This window comes from Aplidium turbinatum, chromosome 5, assembly GCF_918807975.1.
Source record: "Aplidium turbinatum chromosome 5, kaAplTurb1.1, whole genome shotgun sequence".
NCBI classification, from domain to species: Eukaryota; Metazoa; Chordata; class Ascidiacea; order Aplousobranchia; family Polyclinidae; genus Aplidium; species Aplidium turbinatum.
The window spans coordinates 362,112-381,961 of record NC_137476.1 but is presented as its reverse complement, the minus strand read 5'-3'; the positions used below and the strand labels follow the sequence as shown (position 1 = coordinate 381,961).

Below are 19,850 nucleotides of genomic sequence, written 5' to 3'. Positions count from 1 at the left end.
TCGGACTGGGAAAGCTTCTTGCAGAGCTTAATCCTGGCAGATTCACATACTTGTAGAGGCATTGAATCAGTGACGCAGGCCCGGTTACCGAGATTGACAGTAAAGTTTCTGATTGTTGAAGTCTTGTTACAGGGGAATTATTCCTTTCATTAGATGCCGTTGAATGGAGAGCAATCCTTAACGTGCGTTGCTCAAGCGCACACCCCGAGAGTCGAACCAGCGCCAGTTGATCTTGAAGTTTCTTCGTTCCAGAAGTCACGCCATAACCAACTGAGTTATCGGAGCGGATTTCAAACAACATTTTCAACTGATTATCCTGCTTTGGTAATAAAAAATTATAACTTTCGTGTTTGTCGCTTCTACCTTTTTCTAGACCTCTGCTTTGTTTGGCATATATTGTTTTTCGTTGTAATGGTCAGAAATAATAGCAAACTGAATTGAAATTATAGCTCCGTGGTCATACTCAGCGTATACCTAATGCACTTATGAGACTGTAAGGTCGAAACGGTGTGCCACTGACTGTGGTTATTAGTTATTAGCTTATTGAAGCTAACCCCCAATACGCTCACGTACGCCTCAATGATGGACGTGAAACTATTGTATCATTGAGTGACTTAGCACCTAATCCTAAACAGATTACCACCACTCATGACGACGAAACGTTAACGGAGCCATTAGAAATTGATTTTGGAATGTTGGAATCATCTCAACCTCGCTTGGATCCAGCTCCAATTTTACAAAATATCGAATCGTCAGAAACTGGTCCTACCATTCCTGAACAAAACTCATCGTTACGTCGCTCCACACGAACACGTCGTCCTGTTGTGCGCTATGGCTTTGATACGTGACTTAGTTTTTGCAATTTATGTATTTATTTACTGTGTTTGGCTTGAATCCTTGTACTTGTTGTAATGCGGTGATGTAATTTATGTATTGTCGAGTTTTTCATTTAACCGGGGTGAATGTCGTGAAGTTCTGTTCTGTTGCTTAAAGCTTTGTGTTGATTGCAGCGGCGCCGCTCACGTGTAAGGTCGCGTCTTCTTTTGCACCTTTGTTGAGTTACCATTCACACGTTGCTTGTACCAGCTAAGTGGCCGAGTGGTTTCGCCTTCGGCTCTGGCGCTGGTAGATCTGAGATCGATTCCAGGTCGGGTCAAACCGAAGACTTTAAAAACGGTACCGATTGTGTTCTATCCTGCAAATCGCAGTGAGAATGAGTCGGGTAATAATGTGATAACATCGTAAACCTGATATAAATTAAAAATGAGCCCTGTCGCTAAAAGACCTTAGCTGTTGTAGAGCGACAATAAATAAAACCATAACATTATTATTATTATCACGTTGCTTGTGTTGAAGTAAAGTGGTGCTAGTATAGTTTTCTGTTGCTGTTACGTGAAGGTATATTTATGTTCTGCTATGTATTTCAGACGCAGTGCCTATTTAGTTTATTAAAGCCATTAAATGGTGTCATCTACTTTTGTTACTTAATTCTATTCGTTACACAGAGTTTATAATTTCGTAGTCATACCCAATGGATCTATTGCACTAAGGAGGCTGTAAGTGGTGTGGAATACACCAAAAAGAATGGTGTGATACTGGCATACAAAACTTTGCTGTCGGAGTGATTGAACTGAGACAACTAAATGTGCCAACCGTTATATTTCTGCTAAAATGCCGTCAAACAAAAGTCACTTAGACTAATTGGAAAAATCGTAATTAAAATTGAGATAAATTAACCAGATTCTGTTACTTCATGCCAGACACCAACACCCGTTCAACAGGCCCTTATCATCCACCCTAAAGGCCCTTACCACCCACCCTAAAGGCCTTTACTCCCAACCTTACAGACCCTAACTAGTAACTACTCACTCCACAGGCCCTTAACACCCACCTTACATGCCTTAACCATCCATCTCACTAGCTCTAATCATCTACGCAAATGGCCCCAACTACTACTCCACTATCCTGAACAATCCACCCCACAAGCCCTAACCATCCATCTCATTGACCTAACCACTTACCTCACTGGACTTGATCACCTACCCCACAGGCCTTAACTATCTACCCCACAGGCCTTAACCATCCACTCCACAGGCCTTAACTATCCACCCCACAGGCCTTAACCACCCACCCCACAAGCCTTAACCATCGATCCCATTGACCTAACCACTTACCCCACTGGACTTGATCACCTACCCCACAAGCCTTAACCATCCACCCCACAAGCCTTAACCATCCACCCCATAGGCCTTAACCATCCACCCCACAGGCCTTAACCATCCACCCCATTGGTTCTACTTAACCTTGCATATCACACGTCTTAACCACTCACCGGACTGGGCCTACCCACTCACTCTACTGGGCTTGATAATCTATCCCACTGGGCCTAACCATCCACTCCATTGACCTAACCACTTACCCCACTGGGCTTGATCACCTACCCACAGGCCTTAACCATCCACCCCACAGGCCTTAACCATCAACCCCACAAGCCCTAGCCATCCACACCATTGACCTAACCACTTACCCCACTGGGCATGATCACCTACTCACTGGCCTTAACCATCCATCTCACAGGTCTTAACCACCCACTCTACTGGGCCTAATAACCTATCCCACTGGGCCTACCCATCCACTCTACTGGGCCTGATAACCTATCCCACTGGGCCTACCCACACACTCTACTGGGCCTGATAACCTATCCCACTGGGCCTACCCACTCACTCTACTGGGCCTGATAACCTATCCCACTGGGCCTAACCACCCACTCTACTGGGCCTGATAACCTATCACACTGGGCCTACCCACCCACTCTACTGGGCCTGATAACCTATCCCACTGGGCCTACCCATCTATATCGAACGAGAGTGGCCATGAAGAACAAACAGCAAACCCTTAATTAATGACTCTACCATTTTCCCTCTTGCTTAATTTCATAATGGGGTCAATTTAATTGATTGACACACCTCGCATGCGGCAAAGATATGTGTTATATTTCGTTACTTAGGTCATCATCGGATAAAGAGCCCATACAAACTAAATTGATTTACGAGAAAGCAAGCAATAATATGTTCAGATCTCTTCTTCAGAAGTTGCTGTGTTTCTATGACGCAACACACCAAATTGGTGATGATTTTCTGACTTCATAAAGGTCCGTATCCGGGAGAAGGGTAATCGGAGCCAGGATAACTTGCTGGAGCAGCTGAAAGTTATAAAATAACTGAAAATATTTAGCTAAGTTTGCTTTTAAATTGTTTTGATGTTTACAAAACTATTCACACAAATAATTAAAATACTTGCTTTGCACAAAATATTTGCAATGGAATGCAGATAGCTTCACGTTGTTATTTTGTTTTAGCGTTGCAGTTTATTATTGTTAATGTTGACCATAAATTTAAGCCTTGCGACTGGAGCACGTGTTAACTTTACGCTTGGACTTGTTCTGACTATTTGACATTTTTATAATTTTGGCTTAGTGCCGGTAGTCATGTTTTTCCTAATTGTAATGTTTTTAAATCGTCGATGTCATATTGTAAATTTCTTTCACAATTCGTTTATGTTTTCGTCTCCATAATAACCGAAGTTAAAGTGATCGAAATGGTGTTTATACTTTGTGCCATTATGCTTACCTTGATTGGCCGGAAAGTGCTGGGTCCTGGATTGGCTCACAAGGACGTGCCCCGGCTGTGGTGCCACATTCTGAAACAAATAAATTTAAACGAGGAATTGATCTGCGATATAAAACATGAATATTGCGAGGAGAAAAGTTTTTCACAGATCGAAGCTGCACTTCTTTTTGTCTGACTCTCTTCAGGCACTTTTTGCCAGAATAATGTCAACATATATTCGATGAGAAATTTATAGATAGAAGGGAAAAAAAATGCGTAACTTTAGTTTTCAAACGTAGAGTAGTTTCAGATTAACGAAGAATTTTTATGGCTTTCATGTAGATATCAACCAGCTTGTGCATTCAAAATTGTTAATTGCAAGAATATATCTAGTGTCTCTGCGATTGGACAACACCAGCTGCGCATTGAACTTAAGATTCAAAACGTTTTCTACTCTTGTCAAAAGCCGTTCTTCGTTTCACTTGTTTCACCTGGCAGCACTGGAAAGAATATTTATTAAAACTCTCGATCCAAACTTATGCCGCCAAAAAGAATTTCTGTAAGACTCTATGCCTTAAAGTTCTTTGGTTAATCTGAAATTACTCGACGTTAAACAAAGTTTTATTTTCTGTTTTTTTCGTTTTTCCTTCTATCTATATAATTAACTCACCACATTTAGATTTATTTTATTCAGACAAAAAGTACTGCAGCTTCGATTTATGAAAAACCTTCTTGCCAAGTGAATGTTTAAATGTAGAAAATCACAGAAATGTGAACTAATCCTAGATGCATCACCATTCTACAGAAACTAAATGGCAAAGCAGCAAAAATTACTTACCTTGAAGTGCACAATTTTTCTACTCACCTTACAACAGCATGGCAGAGCACAGCAACATAAGATTGCACTGACAATTAAGATAATGAAAGAGATTCCTGAGATGATTGACACTGTTAGGAACAGAGCATAGATCGTGTTCTGCAATGAATTTATGATTTAAAAAAGTTGAAAGATTATAAAGTGATTGATATCTACTATATGTTCGAATTTTAATTGACATCTATTATTACAAAACATTGGTTTAAGTTATAAAAAAATGTAAAACTGCCAGGACTAAGCTCTCAAAGAAGTTTCTCAGTTGGAGATTAAAGATTCTCACAATCGAACAATCGATGGTTGATCTACTCATCAGAATGTTTTGCGTTCCTGTGAATGGAGTGACTCATCGGTTCATCACTCAGAGAAAACCTCCATGTTCCTTTAGTTTTTCCTTCGGATTTTTCGATTGATTGAACTCTTTGAGAAGTGATATGTGGAAGCGGAGTGAGGGCTGATCCCTTTGATACTTTGACTATGAGATTCTGCAACTTGGGTATTATTTCTCTTCGTCTGGAAAGGGTAAGTCCTGTTGCGAACGAGTTCCAAATTTGTTTCGACGGTCTGGCTGTCAGAGCTACGTTTGGTAGGTTGCAGGCCAGACCACCGTGTCATAACCTTGCTTCAGATCAACACCACAGCTCCTGCTTGCCTCTGTACTGGAAAAATGTCCTCAATGCCCTAGTTGAATAATGTGAACAAGCATTTGCGTTGCTTCAGCTGATAGAGAAATATACAGAAGGAGAAAATCTGCATTGCGTGTTTATCGACCTTGATAAATGATTGGGTGCCAAGACAGGAGATTTGGAACTGTCTTCGAATGAAAGAAGTGAAGAGCATGTCCGTCTGATCCAAGACACGTACCAAAGAAGTAGGACGAGAGTGGAGTGTGGGGCAGGAATCATTCAGAAATTTGAGGTACGGTAACGGTTGGGTTGCATCCAAACTTTGACAACTGGATAATTCTAGTTGTCTAATTCGATAAATTAGAGCGAAATGTCGGTAATTCTAGTTCCAATCTAAATCGGTAAAAACTTGTTTGCTCTAATTGCAGTTCTTATCCAATCTCCAGTTTTGCTAAAAATTTTAGTTTGTGTAACAGTATTTTTGGCAAATGAAAGGATACTGCGCTCTTATCAACGTTATATAAAGAAAATGCAATAAAACGATCAAGATCAAAGTGTCATCCCATCCCTTGAGTAGCAAAGTCATGAAAAATTAGATTAATTCATCAATTCACTGACGTTGCAATGTATATATATTATGACGTAAGTGGTTTTGGCGCTGTGATGGTGGAATGACATTTTGATCCCGAGTTACCACATTGGCGTTTTTATCCAACCAAAAAAAGATATGCGACAACTGCAACCAGCTAGTTCTAATCTAGTTTAAATTCTACTCTCATTTGTGAAAACTTGGATAACTCTAAATCTAATTTCGAAAGACTACAAAAATTTTAGTTGTCCAAGTCTGCTTGCATCAAGGATCTGCACTTTACCCGTTCTTCTTTTCTGTTACAATTGATTGCTTGACAGGAAACATCCAGAGAGAAGCATCATGTTATATGTTGTTTGCAGACGATGTTGTGGTGTGTACAAACACGAGAGAGGAAGCGCAGTAGAGGCTGGAGACTTGGAGAGCAGTGATGAAAGATAGAGGCATGAAAATAAGCAGGAAAAAGACAGAATATTTCGAACTCCAAATGTCAACAGAAAATGTTGACAATGAAAATAAGACAGAAATAAAACTGAAGGAAAAACGATAAAACAAGTTTCAGAATTCAAATACATTGGTTCGACAGTTCATGAGAATGGAACGAGTGACAGAGAGGTGGAAAAGAGAGATGCCAGGCAGGATGGAAAGCGTGGAAGAAAATAACAGAAGTCATGTGTGACAGAAAGGTGCCTGAAAAGCTGAAGGAAAAACTTTTTAAAACGATGGTGAGACCAGAAATATTGTATGGAATGCAGGCGGTAGCCCTGACAAAAACACTGGGAAAATGAAAGTGGCAGAAATCAAAATGTTGCGATAGTCTCTGGAGTTGATAAAGGAAGACAGAGTAAGGAATGAAATCATCAGAGAATGAATGCACGTTGGAAAGCAAGAAGACAAGCTGAGAGAGACCCACCTTAAATGGTTGGGTCATGTATATGGCGTTTTTTTTTGGTAACCTAAACAACTCAAAAAGGTGGCTTTAATATTGCAAAAAAGTAACCAAAAAGTAACATTATTCAACAAAAACAAGAAAGCGAAAGAAATAGCAGCAATTCAACATAAAAAAAGCATCTAAATTAGTTTTAATTTTAGCTCAAATTGTAATTACACATTCAAATTACATATATGAAGGTGTTTTACATTCTCTGGAAGGAAGTTTCTGTCAATCAAACGCTTTAGCTGTTACAGGGAAAAAAAGTGGTTTAAAATAGTTAACACAATTTGTTTCATCGAAAAAAGTACTTTACGAGTTTTCGGGAAGACACGCGATAAGAACAAGCATGGGCTCTTGCAAACCTAAAATCTGTACCATAGTAGAAGATATATTAATCTAAAAGTTTTAGCATTACATAGAATGTAAATTCATCTCTCCAGTAGCAATGAAAGATAAATAAATTGGGGAATTAGGCTAGACAAAAAAGTATGCAAAATAAAGTGACCTAACAAACAAAAAGTAACCTAAAACACAAAGAGTGACTTTTGGTAACTTTATAACTTCTTAAATATTGACCTCACAACCATGAAATTTTGGTTCTACATTTCTTTTGTTAATTGATGCAACCAAAAAAAAGTAACTTTACTGACAAAAAAATCGGCCTAGTTCATGTTGTAAGGAGAGACGAAGATTATGTCGGAAGAAGAATAAGGCAATTGGAAGTTGGTAAAAGTAAGCGAGGAAAGCCGAAAACAAGATAGAGAGATTGTGTGGCAGAAGATATGGAAATAGTGGGAGTGAAGGAGAAAGATGCTGCTGACAAAGTGATGTAGAGGACTGCAATCTGCACCGGTGACCCACTTGAAGTGGGAATAAAGCCAGAAGAAGAAGATGTCACCATCGAAACTTCCTTGTGAAAATGAGAGAAAATTACTCATCTAATCATGTGTGTTGATCTTTCAGAGCATTGGGTAAGAACTGAGATCACTTAACTTCTAAAAAGCTTTTTTATCATTTGCGATGCGATCGTGTTTATAAAAATGCGGGAAGTAGATAACTTAATCATTCATTGATAAAGGGCGCTCCACATTGTACGAGGAGCCCGAAAGGTGGATATATTTTGTCGTCAATGTTTCATGGCATCTAGAGATGTTTTTGATTGAAGCGCTAATAAACGTTTGGGAAAGGTACTCGTACTCTGCATTCCAATAGTAGGTGCGCTTGTTTCTATGACCACACGGGTGGACTTGTTTCTGCAACAACGAAAGATAAATTGCATAGCAAGTTATGGCAGTTAGATGGAGGTTTTCCTTTGTCGATTTGTTGATTAGAAAGCTGAAGCGATTCCAGTCGGGTTTACGGAAGCTCAAATGCTTAACCCTTAAACGCCTGTGTGTTTCACCAACCGTTATAACCTATCTGGGTCTCAAATGACCGGCCTGTTAAAGGGCATTGCTTAATCTTTCAATTTGTACATCTTTCTTAAATATGGTTATGAAACAAATCACCGTATTGCCAGTTCACTATTATAAGCTACACTCCAAAACATAATACTTCAAAAAGAACTAACAAAATTTGCAATAATTGCAAATGTAACCTTTTTTTTTTGTGCAAAAAGTAACCGAATTTAAGATCAACACTGCAAACTGTCAACAACAGAAAAGAATTGAAATAATGTGTAACTTCAAAACTCAACAAAAACGAAAGAAAAGCAATAAATTGCAGTTTACTAGATGCTCTAATGTAGTAGCCATGATGACGCTAAGAACAAGAATCATGCTGCACAATAGGAGCATAAAACCGTGATTTGTTGCTGATCGATACAACACGGCTCATTACATTCCTCGCACACATGAGGTGTTTTGCGATCCAGAGAAAATGGACAGATGTGGCACTGCCGTCTTTCACTCTTTCCACCCTCATGTGTAGCTGATGATTGAGAAGAGTCGATGTCAATTTTGTATCAACATTTTTGCAGCGATAGTTTAGTAGCTCTTGGAAGCTGTTTTACTTGCACTCGACGTTGTAGCCATGGATGAAGCAAACTCATACCTAAGTTTTCCAGAAATATTCGGCGTCGATGACTTGCTTTTTTTTCCCCTTCCTGGAAATTTAGCTCGGAAGACCACCATGCTGTTGATACCCGCAATATTGAGGCAGTTGTAGAAGTAGGCAAGTGGCCAGCACTTTGTCCTTTTCTGCACACTGTGGTTGGGACAAAGTTGGTCAACTTTGTCAACAGCTGCTTTAGTAGCATTATAATCTTGTATCATTTCAGGCAAACCTTTATCTGCATCAACTTTGTTATCATTATGCATAGTTGATAGTAAAACTACAACTTTGTTTTCCTTGGCACATACGATACTAACGTTTGCCTGTCACTAAAGCCAAACAAGCTTGATACAACCCTTCTCGTCTTTCTTGTTGCAAATTCAATGGGAAGTTCTCGCCTATTTTTTTTTCATCGTACCGAGCAAGGTGATTTGTTTCTGAAGTAAGTCAGCAGCAAGCTGGAAACTGGTGAACCAATTATCAGTTGTTATATTGACTCCAGAAAACTGCAGTGGGTTAGAAAGGAATTTCACAACATCAGCTGACAAGCCAACGTTTCTCTGATTTCCTTGGCGTCCAATGTATGGCATCCCATTAAATGTGTAGCCTGTGGGGCAGTCGCACAACAAAAAGAGTTTCATTCCGTACTTGTTCGGCTTGCTAGGCATGTATTGTCTAAACCTACAGCGACCTCGAAATGGTATCGGTTGTTCATCTACGGTTACATACGCGCGATTACATAATTTTTCATAATGTTTTCTGCAATTTTCAATAAACTGTTCCCACATTTTTCGAAAAGGAGCAAACTTATCATCCGTGTTACGATTTTCACGACTGTCAAAACCTAGATTTGCTACAACTTGCTCAAACCGATTACGGCCGAAAAAAGCGGGAAATATCGCTCTTCCTGACGGGCCAGATGACCACAACGAGCGAAGAGATTCGTGTTGAGAACGATACACACCGATGAGATAGAGACCAACAATTTCCCGGATTTTACACAAGTCAACTGGCTTCCATTCAAATGTATCTTTGCCCTTTGTTCTCAAATCCCTTCTTGCACGTTCGTTAGTATGCTTGACAATCTGTTTTAGCATATCTTCATCAACAAAGCAAGCAAAAGCATCTACTTCATTTTGGATGTCTTTCGCAGCACCGACAGGTCCCTCGGTGGTGTGTCTAAGATTACATGCACGTGTTCTTGATGGTTGGGGACACGTGGTAACCCACACACGGCCATTTCTTCGTTTGAATGAGCTTCTGGCTGTAAGCTCACTACTGTCACTAGAGTCTTCACTGTCACTCTCTCCCTCAGTCAATTCATCTTCTACACTTTTCTGTGCATTTGGGCATTTGGACAGTTGATGGGTCATCCATATTCTCGTTTGTAACATCATCACGACCTTCAGGTGATGGGTAGTCATCTTCAGAATCCTTGCTTTCAACGGTGTCTTCATCGTCAGAAATGCTGTCCTCTAAATCCGACCAAGCTTCCAGTTGCATTGTGACTTCTGCTGTATTTAGTAGCCTTCTTGCCATCTTGCTTGAAAGAAAAATCTATACAAAAAAATCTATACATTTTTTTTTTTTTATTTCTATTACATTTTTTTTTATAATCTATACTTTTTTCGCCGCTTTACCCGCTTTACCAGTCAGTTATGGTTAGCGAATCGCAACTGCTCGCTGTACTAGTTAAAGTTAGTTAAACTGACTGGTAAAGCGGCGGTCGAATAAATTTGTGGCTAGAATACGGTGCGATACTGATGAGCCCAGCCTCATGGGCGAAACACGTGTCTATCGCTGTCAATTCATGCTACAAATCGGCTGCCGAGAAACAAACCGAAGACAACTTACCAAAAGTTCCATAGAGTAATTATGTTTGAACTCCCAAATTTCTTCAACTACGGAGGAACCATAGACCAATTTCCCGGACCATGCGACCTGTGCACCCATCGCAACCGTTCCAATGATACTCAGTGTCATGTGGGTGTTGATCTGCAACATGAAGAGCTTATGTGTTTGCTATATTGTGTGACAAGTAACAGCAGATTGTTGGTTTTGTAGCTTAAAAAACAATTACACCAACAAACCAACTAATGTAATACCAGTTGTTATTATTGAATAATAAGATCAATATGCAAGCAAAATATTTATCCAGTATCCTAACCTACATCAATTTTTGTCTTTGTCTAAAAAACACGATTTAGTGCTTTTAGTGTCTTGGGGGGCGTGAAGATTCTTCTGGGGGTACACTAACGTGGTTGGCTGTTTGTACTGCTATGCCATTGTATTGTAGAAGTCGTGAATACAAATGTTGGTAACAAGTTACCTTGTGTCACGATTATTGGCTGGTAAGTGGTAACATATCCTGGATTTGACTTTGGTTCCTAGCGCTTATTCTTGCCGTTTTTTTTTATCCATTGTTTAGTAAAAATGGCTGTTTGTGACGTTATTTTGTGTAAAAGTAGCTTCTCTGCACTTTCAAGTGTGAAGAAACAAGCTCAGAACAAACTTAACTGTGAACCTGACATGCGATGTGTATTGTATTTAACTAAGCCACGAATTAAACTGCGGTCTTCCATAAAGCAGCTTCACCTTCTCATTAATGCGAGGGAAAGGATATCCATTTGTTTTGATTGACGTATGATGGAAAATAATCTTTGTTTGGTTTAAATCCAAAACATTTAAAACTTATGTAGTTTGACTTTGATTTATAACTTCAACTGGAAAAGGAGGGAGCAAAGTTTTAAGGTGAGATCAAGGGAGACGCAGCCCAAAAATTTAAGCACTCTTGGTCTAAACCTGAAAAGTCATTTAGCTAGGCCATCACTCACAGCAGTATTTCAATAAAATTCATGTTGGAAGAACTGCTTTTCATCAATTAGGGCTCATCAATACAAATAAACTGAAATCAATTATAAATTACATTTTAAATTGTTACTTCAACTAAGAAAATAGTGGTATTGAACGAGTCATCGGACTTTTATCAAGTTAAAATGTAATTTTTGTTCGTTTCAGTCTAGTTGTACTGCGGGTTGCTCGTTTACTTTCATTTACAATTAAAACGATTTACAATTAAAAAAATGTTTGTGAACTGAATTGCTAGAAATTATCCCAAACATGTTTTACTATCAACAACTTTTTTTCCGCATTCCCATTCATCTTATTTCCTGCATTCCCACTTACCATGCATCTGGAAGGCGGATTAGCGCATGCAAAAATTCCGGCTAAGATCAACTGGAAAAACAAAAATTTGTTGATTAATTGTTTAAACAAATATCTTTTAACCCTATCATAGTACGAGCTGTTTTCGTACGTGGAAAGCACGTCACGGGCTATCTTAGTCCCATGCTAATTAATCGCTAATAACGGGAGCTATGAAAATCACAGAACCAAAATATTTTACAAGGTAATAGCCATGTGTATTGTGCTTATAGAAATTAAATTTTTGCCCAACAAATTTATTGGAATAAAGTGTTTGAGATGAAAAAACGTCAGAAAGTCGGTTTTTATTCTACTTACCCGAAAATAGCTTCAAAATTGAAAATTTTAAATTATAACATAAAGTAACGCTAAAGTAAACAAAATATTACATTTACTGATAAATATAAGGCATGTTTGGGCGTTTTTAGACTTAAAAGTAATTGCACTACCATTTATATTGCACAGTGACGTTCGGTGGCTTAAACCGTTGGGAAAGCAACTTGGAAATATGCTGCAGCAAGGTAGTAGGCACGAAGGGCGTAACCGTCGGGCGAAGCCCGAAGGTGTGTTGCCGAAGGCAACACTTCCAGCGGGGGGTCTGGGGGGCCTCCCCCAGAAATTTTTGAAAAACACTTCCAATTTGGTGCGCTCTGAGAGCATATCTAAAACAAATCAAAAATAAAAATCTGTCAAATTGTGCTTCGCCTATGTCGTGATCATACATCCATTTAATGTTTAGAAGTCATGAACAATCTTAATTTTAACCCTTTGAAGGTTGGGGGGGGGGTCTGTCAATTCAACTTTTTTGTATCAACAAGTGTATCTCTAAAACTACTGAGGCTGCGACTACGAGATTTCTCACCTCTATTGAGCTGAAATTTTGAGCGATTAAAGTTATAAATTGAGAGATATAATGCATTTCTCAGCAATCCTCTGAAATATTTCATATTCTGTTATTCAAAATTTTCCCACCAGCTGGATGAAAGTAATTAATTTAGCCCATGTCTCGTTAATCCTAACTGTTTATGTAAAATTATGTAAAAAAAATTTAATCACAACATTGCAATGCATGTTCTTCATTAGTCTACCAAAAAATAATGTGTAAACTCACCCTGCAATCACAGTCATAAGTCATCTCAACATTTCAACGTATATGAGCAGTTCTAAATTTCACATAGTTTTAATTTTTGAATATGCTCAGTGTGAACACTTTTACAAAGTGAATCCAAAATTTTGAAACAGTGCCTTGAAAAATAACAGATATCACTCCTAAAGCATAAGAATAATCGACAGCCCCCCCCCCCCCCCAAACTGAGCAAAGACTCCAGGAGCCCAACCTTCTAGGGTTAACGTTGCAGGACCAAAATCTAGTGTTAGACATGGAATAATAGTTGTCTAAATATTTAATTTGTCATGAATGTTCATTCTCAGATATTCAGTTAGGCCTACACTACAAAAACTAACACTTAGGCCTAAACATTACAACCGCAAGCAATTTGTACAAAAAGCTGGATAAGTTTGCCTCCTGCGTATAGAAGCTTAACGAACTAAATATTGCATCCGCATCTGAACGTTCATTGGCGAAGTAACGTTATATCAACGCTGTAAAAAGGGCAAAGGCATGACTATGAAAGCTAGTAGGCTAAAGTACATGGCGAGGAAACATAAAAAACATCAACAATTATTTCGGCATTATGATGCTGTGCTCTGTACCGTGACGAGAGACCATTCTGACGAGTTAGTCTGGCCGCTCTACCGAATGTTCGCATTGACGTCACTGGGAAAGCAAAACTAACCATACCATAACCATAACACATCTGATTGGCTAAGCAGCTGGTGACGTTTTGCAAAACGAGTCAGGATTGGATAAAACGAAGGCGTTTTTTACATTTTTGAATCTGGGAAAGCAAGTTTGATAGTTGCTTACCTGGATCCTCAGTGATTGTTTCTGACAGAAGCGTTTGCGTTAATTGGCATTTATAGGCAAGACATGCGGTTTGGTGAGGACTTAGACTACTCACAAGCGTTACGAGTAATTCTAGTCACGAATACAGTAATTTTCAAGTTAAAATAGACGTGATAAAAATAAGAAGTTAAACCTAGAATTCAGTCATTATATTTTCCATAGTTTTCGCTCAGGTAAGCACTGCTTTCCTTGCTTTCCCTTACCGATCGTCACTGATATTGCACTAACATTAATGTATACATAATTACCATCGCACGAAAATGTCTAGCCACCTGAGACGAAATGCTTATTGGGAAGGGCAGGAAGGTGGAAAAATTACCAGTGTAGGTTTACAAAAATCGCAAAGAACAAAAACTAAAAGTCAAGAAATTTCACATTTCTAGCATATTTTTATTTTGAGAAATATTTCATTACTAGAGTGGGTCGTCCCCATGAAGCCCCGTGTCGCTACACATAGGGTTAAACCTTATTTGTGCAGTAGGATGGCCAAGAATAAAATAATTAGAAACCTCAGCAATATATTTTAATGTGAAAATATCTTTCAATAAAATTACCAAATGAAAGATGTGGAATCAACAAACATCACAAGTTTCACTTTTTAACTCAACTACTTTCAACGCGAACAAATTCTGTTATAGTTGATACCGATACCCATCGACAGAAATCGATCTCCAACTTATGAATATACATAAACCCTTTGATGATGAATTGCTTAAAAACAATTTCCAATTGCTGAATGCATGAACTTCCGAAGGACCTAACCTTAACCCTTGATCATGAATTGTTAATAAAACCTTTGCAAATATATCATTGAATATTGTGAAGATGAATCACTGCTACAAGGATAACTCTATAAAGTTTATGTTTATCAAGATGATAGAGCTTCGGTAGAGAGTTTATCTTGTTGAACCATAGGCATACGAAGCCGAGTAAAGTGATTAAGTTTAACATCTTCAAGTTTATTACATATAGAAACACAAAACTACGCAACAAATTAAGTATCAGAAGTACTGTGCAGTTTTTGTCTTTTTCTGTTTATAGATTTAGTTCACCATTGTATTGTTTTCAGATGTAGTTAAGTTGTATGTATATTATTCCTGAAGAGGACATCTTGTGATGTCGAAAACGCTCGATACTTAATTTGTTGCGTAGTTTTGTGTTTCTATATGTAATAAACTTGAAGATGTTAAACTTGATCACGTTACTCGGCTTCGTATGCCTATGGTTTATCAAGATGAACTTGAAAAAAAGTAAAGATAAATCCAGATGTGTTTGTACCATTAACTAAATCAAACATAGTTATTAGTCTCTAAACACTTGACAGCCTATTTCACCCTAAAGGAGGATCATCAGAAGGTCCTTATTCAAATAGAATTGATTAATAATATTATATAATAATAATATTATTAATAATAGAAATAGAGAGTTTTGGAGAATCCGATTCTGAGAAATCCTGATTCGGAGTCAGCCTTTTTCGAAGAAAGCCCTTTTCAGAGATTTTTTTGAAAATCTGACGATGCCTACTGTAAATCCAACGACGCCTTCTGTTTATTTAGAGAATTTTGTATTGTATTCCACAGTATCGTTTCTTTTGCATTCCAACAAACAAAAATGAATTGAATTGAAATTTAGCGAAAAATAAAAAGCGAATGAAATTTATTTTTGAACTATTAAATTAAAATGTTTGCTCAGATAAAATTGACGCGTATCCTGCGTCGTCGTATGTATCCTGCGTCGTCGTATGTATCCTGCGTCGTCGTATGTATCCTGCGTCGTCGTATGTATCCTGCGTCGTCGTATGTATCCTGCGTCATCGTATGTATCCTGCGTCGTCGTATGTATCCTGCGTCGTCGCATGTATGACACGTATCCTGCGTCGTCGTATGTATCCTGCGTCGTCGTATGTATGACACGTATCCTGCGTCATCGTATGTATCCTGCGTCGTCGTATGTATGACACGTATCCTGCGTCGTCGTATGTATGACACGTATCCTGCGTCGTCGTATGTATGACACGTATCCTGCGTCGTCGTATGTATGACACGTATCCTGCGTCGTCGTATTTATGACACGTATCCTGCGTCGTCGTATGTATGACACGTATCCTGCGTCGTCGTATGTATGACACGTATCCTGCGTCGTCGTATGTATGACACGTATCCTGCGTCGCCGTATGTATGACACGTATCCTGCGTCGTCGTATGTATGACACGTATCCTGCGTCGTCGTATGTATGACACGTATCCTGCGTCGTCGTATGTATGACACGTATCCTGCGTCGTCGTATGTATGACACGTATCCTGAGTCGTCGTATGTATGACACGTATCCTGCGTCGTCGTATGTATGACACGTATCCTGCGTCGTCGTATGTATGACACGTATCCTGCGTCGTCGTATGTATGACACGTATCCTGCGTCGTCGTATGTATGACACGTATCCTGCGTCGTCGTATGTATGACACGTATCCTGCGTCGTCGTATGTATGACACGTATCCTGCGTCGTCGTATGTATGACACGTATCCTGAGTCGTCGTATGTATGACACGTATCCTGCGTCGTCGTATGTATGACACGTATCCTGCGTCGTCGTATGTATGACACGTATCCTGCGTCGTCGTATGTATGACACGTATCCTGCGTCGTCGTATGTATGACACGTATCCTGCGTCGTCGTATGTATGACACGTATCCTGCGTCGTCGTATGTATGCAAACTTAGAATAGAGTTAATAAAGAGTTAAAATATACTTTTGTCTTAATTCATTTTTTAGAAAAAATTTTACACAAAAGTTACTTGTTTGTATAATTACGAGCAGTTTCCTTTATGACACTACGGTACCGTATCGTATGCTATTATCAAGTAGACTATAAAAACACCTTAATCTTAATGTTAAAAACAGAATACAAGATTGTTAAAATTAACTTTTAAATTGGGTGATCATTCATTTCTCTATTGTAAGCTAATTCGTTTCAATTTTCTCCGTTTCAATTTCTCCGAATCGGATTCTCCGAATCGGATTCTCCCAATAGTAGCAGACCCTTAATAGTATTTATTGTACCGTTAACTATATGACCTACCTTACTTGACCAGACTGTGTAAACACTGAGATCATACTCACCCATATTCCTCCCCACACCCCGACCCCAATGGTGTGCTCCACGTGTAACTCAGCCAGCAACTTCACTCCGATGCCGAGCAACAACATACCAAGCATTGTTTCAACAATCTGAAAAGTAACAAACATATCATTTGTTACAGTTCATTCCAAGTCTTCTGGAATCACAAATATTGTCTGGAAGCATTTCCATAACGGCAGTACAGAAGGGGAAGGTAGCTGGGGACAAAGTTTAGAGCGAATGTTGACTTAATGCTTTATTACCAAAAAGCAAACTTACCCCTAGAATGCGAAGAGTCTTGAGGTGATTAGGACTGTACTGTAAACTTTCTGGTTGCACAGTTTGATGTTGGACAGTAGTGATAGCGAAGGCATTAGGAGCATTCATTGTCAAAATATCTTTCAAAGATGTTAATAAGGAAAGTTTTCTAGGCGAAAGTGCAAGTAGTATAAACGTAATGTTTTGCATTATGAAAACACACATAAACTTTTCATGGCAAAGATAGCAGATAATTATAACTTGGAGGTGAAGAAATAAATTAAAGGGGGACAGGAAGCAAGGCCCACCATGTGATCTTCCTGGGAAATATTTCCACGCAAGCAGTTTTAAATCAGTGTTGTTCTTATAACTCTTTTAACTGAAACAATGGTAGTTAAATGGCTAACAAGCCACTCAAAAATAACTTATTAAACTTACACGATCTAGCCTTCAATGGCAGTGCTACCTTCCAGGATTTTGGAAAAGTTTTCTCTATTCTTGAAAGTCAACTGCACGGTACATTTTTAATTATTGAATTGCAAGATTGGCTTTCGGCCGATGTTATAGGAAAGCTGCTCTTACGTTAGTGATAAAAACATTTTCTTTATGAGATAAAAATATAGTTATTCCAAAACGTTATTCTAAACAAATTTATTAAAGTAGAAACTCAGTGTTTATCAATGAGGCGCAACAGACATTAGTTTAAGTTCGTTCTTCGCTCTTTTAATATTTTTGCAACTACAAGCTAATGCTGTATCTTCTGTCCGGAACTCAATTGACTGTGACATGAATCAGTGGTGCGATACTGATAAGCTTAGCTTCATGGGCGATACACGTGTCTATCGCTGTCAATTCTTGCAACAGTCGGCTGCCGAGAAACCTTTTGTCACACTCGGTTAAATTTCTTGCCTACTTTTATTGAAAAAAAGTTTCAGATACAACTTTGACTTCTACAAGAGACACGAGAAATTATATCAATAACATCTAAATAGTTTTCCGTCTTGATCTGCCCTGAGGGATTTTCAGTTCTCCTTAGCAACTATGTCTTCTTCATAAGTTCAACCAACTTGAGCACAAACAAACTTTCAGCTTCTTATTTCATCTCTAAGGATTAAGATACGTCATACAGCCTTTGGGCTTTTGAACGATTCTTCAAATTTTTTTGAGGTTTGTTGACATCACACTGCTGAAGACCATGTTACATTTCAAGTGGCTTTGTCAAAACTTCTTACTGTTAATTCAGTGTACTCTTAAAATATTATTTTCCAGATGCGTACTATTGTAGCCTAACTTCTGTGCTGAGTTGTCATGTCCAAGCTTGTGATTCAAGATCAATTTTCTGAGTTTCCCAACATTGGTTTCGATCATTTCTATGACCATTCTGCCACAAGCACAACCGCGTTCCAACAATGGGTGACAAACCAAAACCTCTCGGACAATTGTGACAATTGTTGAAACATTGATTGGGCATCCAACTAATTGAAATATTGACTGGGCAAGTGGGCATCCAACTAATTGAAATATTGACTGGGCAAGTGGGCATCCAACTAATTGAAATATTGACTGGGCAAGTGGGCATCCAACTCATTGAAATATTGGGATGAAAATTGTTTCCTCATTGGTTCATTTTGTCAGCAACTTTGCTTTAATCAAGCAGCTAAATTTAACGGTTGTGTCTTTGTAATATCATTATTATTATCATTATTCATCATTCCTTTCTAACATTATTATTATCATTACTCATCATTCCTTTCTGACATCATTATTATTATCATTATTCATCATTCCTTTCTGACATCATTATTATCATTACTCATCATTCCTTTCTAACATTATTATTATCATTACTCATCATTTCTTTCTGACATCATTATTATCATTACTCATCATTCCTTTCTGACATCATCAGTTTATTATTTGTGCAAACAACACAATGTTTCTCAATAACAATAACAAACATAATGTTGACAATCTATCAAACGCCATGATATCATTTGGGAAAGTTTCCGAAAATTCCAATATTTAATCCAACACCTACTGCACTTGGATGTGAGGAACAACCGTTGTAAAGCAACAGCAAAAATATTTTAGACCCTAACCCTAACAATTTATTCTAAATACATTGCCATAACGTTGACTTCGTCAAGTTCGTGATGAGATTCAAAAAGCTTTGTGAATCTTTTATTTCGTTTAAAACCATTAATGATTAATTGAATGATTGAATCTTTATTCTCGGACTGGGAAAGCTTCTTGCAGAGCTTAATCCTGGCAGATTCACATACTTGTAGAGGCTTTGAATCAGTGACGCAGGCCCGGTTACCGAGATTGACAGTGAAGTTTCCAATTGTTGAAGTCTTGTTACAAAGGAATTATTCCTTTCATTAGATGCCGTTGAATGGAGAGCAATCCTTAACGTGCGTTGCTCAAGCGCACACCCCAGGGAGTCGAACCAGCGCCACTTGATCTTGAAGTTTTTTCGTTCCAGAAGTCACGCCATAACCAACTGAGTTACCGGAGCGGATTTCAAACAACATTTTCAATTGATTGTCCTGCTTTATTATTATTGTAACTGTCTCCGCCGCCAGTGTAACTGTCTCCACACAAGGTGTCCACCTACACA

At 38.6% G+C, this 19,850-nt stretch overlaps 1 protein-coding gene across 2 annotated transcripts; it reads right to left on the bottom strand.

The window, feature by feature from the left end:
• Positions 1–2,972: 2,972 nt before the first annotated feature.
• LOC145770517 (uncharacterized) lies at positions 2,973–17,829 on the bottom strand. 2 transcript variants are annotated; one of them, XM_082582185.1, is made up of 8 exons: positions 17,669–17,829; positions 17,252–17,399; positions 16,975–17,082; positions 11,870–11,920; positions 10,538–10,678; positions 4,474–4,584; positions 3,630–3,699; positions 2,973–3,202 (listed from the first exon to the last, which is right to left on the bottom strand). In XM_082582185.1, exons 2-8 carry the CDS (start codon positions 17,357–17,359, stop codon positions 3,144–3,146), a joined length of 648 nt encoding a protein of 215 aa, XP_082438311.1. In that variant the 5' UTR covers positions 17,360–17,399; positions 17,669–17,829; the 3' UTR covers positions 2,973–3,143. The 2 variants fall into 2 exon arrangements, with proteins under 2 accessions (XP_082438311.1, XP_082438312.1); XM_082582186.1 differs by lacking the exon at positions 17,252–17,399.
• Between the last annotated feature and the right edge of the window lie 2,021 nt (positions 17,830–19,850).